The following is a 9,175-nucleotide window of genomic DNA, read 5'->3' as shown; positions in this document are numbered from 1 at the left end:
TCGAGACCTTCCCCATGAATAGTTGAGACGTTGATGGGTCTTGTTATGTATATTGGGACTATCTATTAATTATGTATACGTGTTGGGTATATGAATATTTTAAAGGCGAATGATGGATATAAGGTATGAGAGAGGAGGGGTTGGGATTACAAAGGGAAATTATTCCAATTAATTAATTAATTAATGTAATCGGCCTTTGCCACAGTCACGTCTTATCGAGTTCAGCCCTTGTTTCTAGACCACACCCCCTTTCGACCAATCCCCGCCCGTTTCGTCACGCCCTGCCCCTTCGTCAAATTACATCGGAGGGATTGGACTCTACCAACCGCGCAGGGGGTGATGTCATTAACTATGACGATATTCCGCTGCTTCCCACCATTCGTCATACGTGTAATGTACCGACTCTAAAGAAGATTTAACGAAGTATTACTCCACAGTCTGCAGCGTAATTTTTTTTTAAGGAATTCGGGAATCCTCGGCGAGTCGAACCCTGCCGACATGTTTCTATCGGCACTCCCCCCCCCCAACGAAGAGTCGAAGTAGGACGGTCCAAACAGCAGCGGCGGAGTCAGGGCCTGTTCGCTCCTTCAACACCGACTGGCCTCCTCTTCCCCCCCGCAGACTCCCCTACCCGAGTGTTTTTTTTTCCCGCACCTTGTGTTCCGTGAGCCGACAGGTGAGCGACACGGACAGGTGTGCGTGGACGCGCGCGCGCTCCTTGCGGGTTTTATCGCTTTCCTGTCTGCGGGGTGGCCCGCGAGTGCTTGTTGTGGTTTGTTGGGTTTTGTTGTTCTGCTTCGTGTTCGAGATCGTTCGTGGTAACAAAGCCGGTTATACCCGCAGTCGGACGGGGCTTGCACGTTTTTTCAAGTAGCGTACAGTACTGTCCTCCACTCGTGGCCCTGTATTCGGCAATGGGTTCGTTTTACTACTGTTTGTGCCATTCGGCCGTCCGTCCTGATACTAGGCGTGGTGTTTGAACGAGGTACCTCGTCACTCAACATGGTCGTCATGTGATGAACAGGTATGCGAACTCGCACGAACGTACCGGCATGCTTGATGACGTCAGCACTGACGTCACCTGACCCACTGAGAGCCATGGAGTGACAGGTCGTCCACGTTGGTGGGACTTACAGTATTTATACAGAAATAAGACCGACGATGATCAGGTCCCTCCAACCAACGACTGTGTTCTCATGACATCGACACAGGTGTGTTTCGTGGGACCACCTGCACCTGCGAGGGGGTCCACGTGTGCCACAGGTTCAAGTCGTTGCCTTTTGAGGCTTGGGAATGTCCTGGTGTGTTTCACGAAGGTCCCTCGATGTGAATCATCGGCTTGCAATAGGCCATGGAGTGCTGAGTGCCACCTGAACATTGGACACCTGGTCTTGAACCACTTCTTTGAGCTTGTGTCAAATAATCTTTGAGCTACCACCACTTTAACCACCTCGATTATTCCCTCCCACGTGTGTGGGGTCGAGCGGGGAATGTTTTTTTTTTTTTTTTTTTTTTTTTTTTGACCAAAGTCTTTCACGAACCGAATGGCCAAACCTAACGTTCGACTGGAGGTGACAGTTCAAGTAATTTCTCCAGGTTGCCGGAGATAACTCGTCCACTCTTCGCTCTGAGGACACCGTGGGATCTTTGACGTCCACCAACTAATGCTGGCCGATGGTACCTCCGGTTCGACGTCGATCCCTCGACCTGCCTGTGAAACAACACGATGGTAGTTTCCAGCTGGGTCGGGATTCAAACCCAGGCCGGACGGTTCGGGGGGGGGGGGGAGTGCGTACCTTTCGGCTATCTTTCCAGGCCAATCGCACAACCGCATGACCCGAGTAACATGACATTGTGGTGAACTCCATTCAGATCGTGTACGTGGAGTTGTCACCTTTTGCGACAATATAAACGCTCGATGCGAAACTTTTCCCTTTGCTCAAGTCCCAATTCCTCCATCCATCGGGACCACACTCTACGCAGAGCGTTGGTGCTGCCGAAAGCAGTCTTCTTGGCTATTGGGCACAATCCTGGACGGGTCGCTACTCCGACACACAAAGTTCCAATGGAAGGGTTCATTTTCTGATTTTTTTTCTTTTTAAATTAATCTATAATTAATCAATATCATGGCCTACTCATGTCGAGGGATATCGTGGGGTCTTTTAATGTCCACGGTCTGAATGCTAATTGACTGCCAGCTTTTAATTCCCATCTGAAGGATTGGTGTGCTATCCTGGCTGCGTCCTGATGGCAGCTTTGTGGTCTGACTCCACCCGCGCGACATGGAACCCATGACCTGAGAGCTACATTGGTGAGCACACCACCAAGTGAGCTCCCCTGCCGTCCCTCGGCGCACAAAACTTGCTGGCACGACACGATTCGTTCACATAATCTCTCGGTTTATCGATTTGAACCAGAGAATAGGAAAATCAACCTTCAATGGCAGTCAAATAGAAAACACCAGAGAGTAGCAATGATTGGTCTTTTTGCCATTCCCATCTGAGCACTTGCCTCATGCTGCGATCCCACATTCTCTTGATTTGTCCGTCATCTCCTGATATCCTCGTACGACTGTATGTGAGCTGTGTACAAGCTCCTCCAACGAGCCTTGACAACCTGGTTCTTTAGTCCCCATGTTAAGCTCTCGCCGTGCCTTCGAAAGCGACGTGCACGGTCATAGCAGAACTTAATGGTAAGAGTTCCATTTTGTAATCCAACTTGATGACGGACAAAGTTTTTTTTTTTTTGTAAAGATTGAGTCTGAAGGAGCCAAATGAATCGGTAAATAAAAGGGGGAAAAAAGCACTGCGTCATCGGAGACTGTGAACCGTAAGTACCCACGATATGCTTGGTGTGTGCATATCTACCACACTCGGTGGTTTTGTGGTTAGAGTGCATTCTCTGAGTCGTGATCTGATGGTGAGGTGGAAGGTGGTGGGGGTGATGTTCCTCTTTAATTGCCCTGCTGACTACGGAGAGAAAATTGATGTCACAAGATGGGGCCGCCAGCAATCAGGGTGACTCCCCCACCAAGGTCAACAGCGGTTATGTTTGTCATGTCAAACGTCGTCGTGTGTGCGCATGTGCGTTCATAAGCTTCACCTTCCGTACAGGTGCAGCATATGTTTTTCTGTTGTTTTTTTTTTTTGTCGTTTTGATTTCAGTTTGGAGAATTCAGCATTCGATTGTTGTTTGTTGTTGTCTGTTGCAAAACTTTTTGGGATCCATGGTTGCTGTTGATGCTGCAGCGGTCAAGCCAGAAAGATATGAAGGACATTTTGTACTGGCTGCTCTAATCCCCACCCCAACACCCACCTCTCTGTGTCCTTTTACCTGCTCTTTCGTCCTCTTTGGATCAGTCTTCTCTCGTTCTCATCCTTAACCTTGCCTCTTCCTCATACGACTCCTTCCTTCTCCTACTACAACTCCTCTTCCTCCTACTCCAACTTTTCCTCCTACTAGTACTCTTCTTTCCACTACTCCCCACCCCCTTTTGCCACTCCTTTCCCTGCCCTTCACTCATAATTATATGAAGTGCTTCCTTTTGTTTTCAGAGTTGGCAATGTCATTCACAACTTTTTATTTGTTTGTTTGTTTATTTATTTATTTATACTAAAAGGGTTGGCGTCAGGAAGGGCATCCGGCCATAAAAACATCGCCTCAAAAGGAAACCATGAGTACAACTGATGGGCAGGGTACAGCCCGAAGTACCCCCGTGGGGGTCCTCACCCCCTCTCGTTAAAACTCAAGGTGGGGAACCCAATCGAAGCAATGGAGGAAATTTTTACATTTATGATGACCAATCGTCTGATGCTCCACGTGGAGATCGGTTTCTGAGGTTTGGTACATGGAATGTAGGGACAATGACAGGGAGATCTGGAGAAGTGGTTCAAACATTGGTCAGAAGAAGAGTGGACAAATGTTGTGTGCAGGAGACACGGTGGAAGGAAAGTGGTGTGAGAATGGTGAAGGGAAGGCAGGGGCAGAAGTACAAGTTCATGTGGCAAGGGTGCCCGGAAGGCGTGCATGGTGTTGGTGTCATGTTTTCTGAGGAGTTTGTAGACAGTGTAGTGAGTGTGACTAGAGTGAGTGAAAGGTTGATGATGGTGAGAATTGTGATCGGAAATCTCTTGGTGAACGCCATCTCTGGATATGCCCCGCAGGTCGGTCGAAGCGATGAAGAGAAGAACATGTTCTGGTGTGCGATGGAGAAGTTGATGGAAAATGTGAAAGATGAGGAAGTTGTGGTTGGAGGAGAATTGAATGGACATGTGGGAAGGAGTCCAGACGGTTTTGAGGGAGTCCATGGGGGTTATGGATATGGTGTGAGACATGGAGTGTGAGGTGTGAGGCACTCGGAAACATGGTGGTGGGGTGATGAAGTTGGAAAGACGATTGAAGAGAAGAGGAAGAAGTTCAAGGAATGGCAAAAGGCAAAGGATGCGGTGGAAGAAGAGGCTGCACATGAAAGTTATAAGGAAGCCAAGAAGGCTGCAAAGAAAGAGGTTGCAAAGGCGCAGGAGGCCAATAGGAAAATGTTCGGAGAACGCTTGGATTCGGAGGAGGGTAAGAGAGCGGTATTTAGGATTGCAAAGCAGATAGCGAGAGAGAGATTTGATGTGACGGGGGTGAGTTGCTTGAAGGTGAGTTGCTTGAAGGATGAAGTGGGACAAATCGTTGTGGACTCAGATGGAATTAAAGGAAGATGGAAGAGATATATGGAAAGGCTGTTGAATGTAGAAAATGAATGGGATAGCAACATCGAGAGTAACCCAGTTTTAGGACCAGCAGAGAAGATAACTGAGGAGGAAGTTGAGGAAGCTATAAGAGCAATGAAGAGTAGAAAAGCAGGAGGGCCGACGGGAGTTGTGGGAGATATGTTGAAGGCAGCGGGAAGTTGGGGTGTGAAGAGAATGACAGAGATCTGTAATCTGGTGGTGAAAGAAGGCCGCATTCCAGTGGATTGGGAACTGAGTACCCTCGTCCCTCTGTACAAGGGGAAAGGTGACCCTCTGGACTGTGGCTCCTATAGAGCAATAAAGTTATTGGAGCATGGAATGAAGGTATTGGAAAGGGTGTTGGAGAAGAGGATAAGGAAGAAGGTAAAGATTGACGAAATGCAGTTTGGATTTATGCCAGGAAGAGGAACGACAGATGCAATTTTTATTGTAAGGCAGTTGCAGGAGAAGTACCTGGAGAAGAGGATGAAATTGTTTTTTGGGTTTGTTGATCTGGAGAAAGCATTTGATAGAGTTCCACATGAAGTAATGGCATGGGCATTGAGGAAGTTAGGAGTGGAGGAATGGTTGATCAGAGTAGTGATGGCCATGTACGAGAGAGCGCGCACAGCTGTAAGGACAAAGGATGGGAACAGTGGTGAGTTTGAGGTGAGGGTAGGAGTGCACCAGGGGTCGGTACTAAGTCCACTTCTATTTGTAGTTGTGATGGAGGTGCTGGCTCGGAGGGTAAAGGAGGGTTTACCGTGGGAGCTGCTGTATGCAGATGATCTGGTGTTGATTGCAGAGAGTATGGATGGACTGAAGGAGAAGATGAACAAGTGGAAGGAATGTTTGGAGGCAAAAGGTTTGAAGGTGAATATCGGAAAGACGAAGGTGATGGCAAGTGGTAAAGCATGTGGTGAGGTGGAAAGGACTGGGAAGTGGCCGTGTGCTGTGTGCAGGAAGGGTGTCGGAGTGAACTCCATTCAGTGTACAATGTGTGCTGAATGGGTTCGTCGAAAATGTAGTGGGGTGAGAGGGTCATTAACCAGTGTGGCAGCTACATTCAAGTGTAAGTTGTGCATCGAGGGAGCAGCAGATGAAGGTTGAGTTGGATCTCGGAGATGGTGTGAAGCTGGAAGGGGTGAAAACATTTTGCTATCTCGGAGACATGATGAATGGAGAAGGTGGATCAGACTCTTCGACGGTTGCTTGAGTGAGATGTGCATGGAAGAAGTTTCGGGAACTGAGAGGCGTGCTGACAAAGAGGGGAGTGTCGTTGAAGCTGAAGGGAAAGGTGTATGCTACATGTGTGAGGAGTACGATGATTTATGGGAGTGAGACGTGAGTACTGAACATGGAGCAGCAACAAAGGCTGGAAATGCGAATGGTTCGGTGGATGTGTGGAGTATCGTTGAGAGAGAGGAAGACAAATGATGACTTGCGGAAGATGATGGGAATAGAGTCTGTGATGAAGGTTGTGAAGAGAAACAGGTTGAGATGGTTGGGTCATGTGTTGAGGAAGGATGAAAGTGACTGGGTGAGAGGAGTGTTGGAAATGAGTGTAGTCGGAAGTAGAGGACGGGGAAGACCGAGAAAAACTTGGCTCAATGTGGTGGAAGAGGAAATGTGGGCAAGGGGATTAAGGGGAGATGCAGAAAACGGTAAAGTGGAGAAGATTGTCATGGGGCCCACAAGGCTAACCCCTGCTTTAGCGGGGAAAATGGCCTTTAACTGTGTGTGTGTGTGTGTGTGTGTGTGTGTGTGTGTGTGTGTATTTTGTCCCCTGCCCCTCCGAAAAGGTTGGAGACGGGGGCATTAAAATGAGCTCTGACCGACCGAACGACCATCTGTCCATGTCCTGTTGCGTGCACGATATTCCAAAAACCGTTGAACATGGAGCTTTCATATTGCAGATATCTATTCATCGTGACATTATCTCAACCTGATGAGATAACGGCGGTGATTGGCTGAATTATGTTGTCATGGAAACCCATCTTGGTAGCTTGGCTTGTGTACGTGCTATTAAAAAAAAAAAAACGTTCAAGATTTAGTTTTCATATTACACAGATCTATTCCTCATACCACCCAAAAGGTGGGGGACCGATATTATCGGCTCCTTGCGTTTATTTTTATTTTTAATTTTGCCAGAGTAATGAACATAATCTAGTTTTATTGAATGTTTATATTGGTCTACCTTGTATTTTGTCTGTTTCACTCACCTCCGACATTCTCCTCCAGCTGATAACCATCCATTATGAAGGAGCCTCCACCTGCGCATCATCCTCCTCAAAGCCCTCCTCACGAGGAAGCGAACCCAAAGGTTGTAAAAAGGGGAGAAGCAGATTGTCGGCTCTTCTTCTCCACCGAACTTGCCAACAGGTAAGTGATGATGCCATTCCTGTTAACATTGCTCTCTACATCGTAACTCCTTCATCCGAATGGATCGTGTAAAATGCCGATTTTTAAAGTGGATTTTAAATTAAAAAAAAAATACAAATTTTAAAAGATTAAAACAAACAAACAAAAAAAATGTGCTGGACTTTCGCTAATCATGAAGTTTTTCTTTTTTTTTTTCTTTTCTCCAAATCGGTCATTGTCAAGATGAACGCGAGTGAAAAAACATTATTTCTGGAGAGGGGAGCAGGGAAGGAGGGAGGGGGGGGGAGTGCTGTGAAGGTTGATTTGCATATTAATTAATTAATTGAAAGTGATTCAGGTCGGATTGGATTGCATGGGATCGGATTGGTGTCATGTGAGTGACGTCACGTCGTTTACCTGCTTTCCATATCTGTGTGGCAAATTACATCACCTTTACAAATCTGATGTTAATTTTGAGATGAGAATCAGAATCGCTCGGGTTTTACCTCCCCCACCGAAGGTGGGGCGGAAGTCGGGAAGTGATGTTTTCACCGCTGTCTGCTTGTATATTGGCAACATATTTCAAAAGGACATAGACAGATTCGCTTGAAACTTGGTGGACAGGGTTGGTATATGACAAGGAGGAACCGATTCGATTATGGTGAAGATGTGGATCCGGATCTGGATGTGAGAATTTTTTTTTTTAAGTGATTCTTTACCATTCAGAGATATGACCGAAAACGATATAGCATGATGTCTCAAAAAGTTGTGGACGGGTTATGACAAATCTTTGTGGATGAGTTCGGTAGGTGACAATACCAAGCCAATTAGATTTTGGTTGAGCTCCGGATCCGGATCCAGATCCGGCCTATCGATGGGATACAAAACGTGGACTGTTCAGCCTGGTGGAGATATGCGCTCTATGGAGTGCCGTTCTAGTTACTAATGTTACCGTGGCAATTAATTTTTGCCTGTGGAGGCTTGACACAAGTTGTTTTTTTTTATTTTTTTTTACAAGTGTGATTGCACACAGACATCGAGCCTTGTGGAAGAGTGACGTGAAGGGCGATGACGTGAAATGGATGGAATTAGGTTTCGGCGAAACGAGAAGACATGCCGCTTTATTGAGTGCACATCCGTGAACGCATTGTGCATATGGCCGGCTGATTGTCGTTTTGAAGGCCCACCACATTAATTCAGTGTAAATCCCACCTATCCTGTACTAATTCACAACACCGGCCGAAAGGCCTGCTCTTCTTAAAGTCCCGCAGGATCTTTTTTATTGAAACGCCGGATGTCCCGATGTATGGCTGTGCAATGAAAGTTTTTGCCATTTTCTTTACGTAATATGTAGATGAATAATTTTTTTTTTTTTTTTTTGTATACCTTGGTCGAGGCTCGTATGAGAGCTAACACACAACTCACAGCAAGGAGGCATGAGACAAGAGGGGCGGGAGTGGAAGGGACAAAACAGTGGGGAACAGACACATTAGGTGAACTGTGGAAGGGAGAGGGATGGGGATGGGACGGGGATCATGGCGAAGAGAAGATGGACATTTCAGGGACTTTCAGGAAGGAAAGCAGGAGAAATGAAGGAAGTGGGCTTGGGTGGATTATCGGGGGTAGAAAAGATCGAGGATTTGGATGGGGGAAGATAAGAGGTGGTGGTGAACAGCTGTTTTGAAAGATGAATAATTTGTTTCTCCCCACCCCCCCCCCCCCTTTTGTTGTTTTTTACTTCTCACTGGCACATGTGAAACCCAAACATCCCTATTTCCACCACGACTGACTTTCCTCTTTACTTCCTGCTGTTGCTGCAGTTGAACCTCGTTTTCCATCGTAGCACCCTCTCCTCCTCTGTAACCTTTTGAGCAGTGAAATGGGGGTGAAGTATGTGTTGGTAACCCCTTTGCCCTTCCCACATCCCATGCCCCAAGGGCGGCAGAAGCTGTGTGCCAAGGCCACGTAGATTCCATTTTAACCTTCCACAGACAAGAGAAAACTGCACACACCAAAGTAACTTCCTTCACTTCTTTGTTAAAATTTATATTCTTTGCACTTTTACACATTCTTACTGGTTGTAGATGCAAAACTGT

General features: G+C 46.8%; 1 protein-coding gene across 7 annotated transcripts in view; it reads left to right on the top strand.

Moving 5' to 3' along the window:
* The first annotated feature begins 517 nt into the window (after positions 1-517).
* The window catches only part of LOC147010441 (uncharacterized), a 35,450-nt gene continuing 26,792 nt past the window's right edge, over positions 518-9,175 (top strand). For 6 of the 7 annotated variants that reach the window (XR_015052480.1, XM_085860039.1, XM_085860042.1 and 3 more), the window contains exons 1-3: positions 518-676; positions 6,960-7,100; positions 9,017-9,095. Coding sequence is in view for 6 of the 7 variants with exons in the window: in XM_085860039.1 (XP_085716165.1) it covers positions 6,976-7,100; positions 9,017-9,095 (204 nt within the window). In the remaining variant the exon portion in view is untranslated. Of the gene's footprint in view, positions 677-2,305; positions 2,328-6,959; positions 7,101-9,016; positions 9,096-9,175 lie in introns of those variants that run through there. The other variant, XM_085860038.1, reaches the window with a different exon arrangement.

This window comes from Eptatretus burgeri, chromosome 16, assembly GCF_056783735.1.
Source record: "Eptatretus burgeri isolate ZD-2024b chromosome 16, Ebu_testis_v1, whole genome shotgun sequence".
Taxonomy (NCBI): Eukaryota; Metazoa; Chordata; class Myxini; order Myxiniformes; family Myxinidae; genus Eptatretus; species Eptatretus burgeri.
The sequence above is the reverse complement of the archived record's forward strand: the minus strand, read 5'-3'. Positions and strand labels throughout refer to the sequence as shown.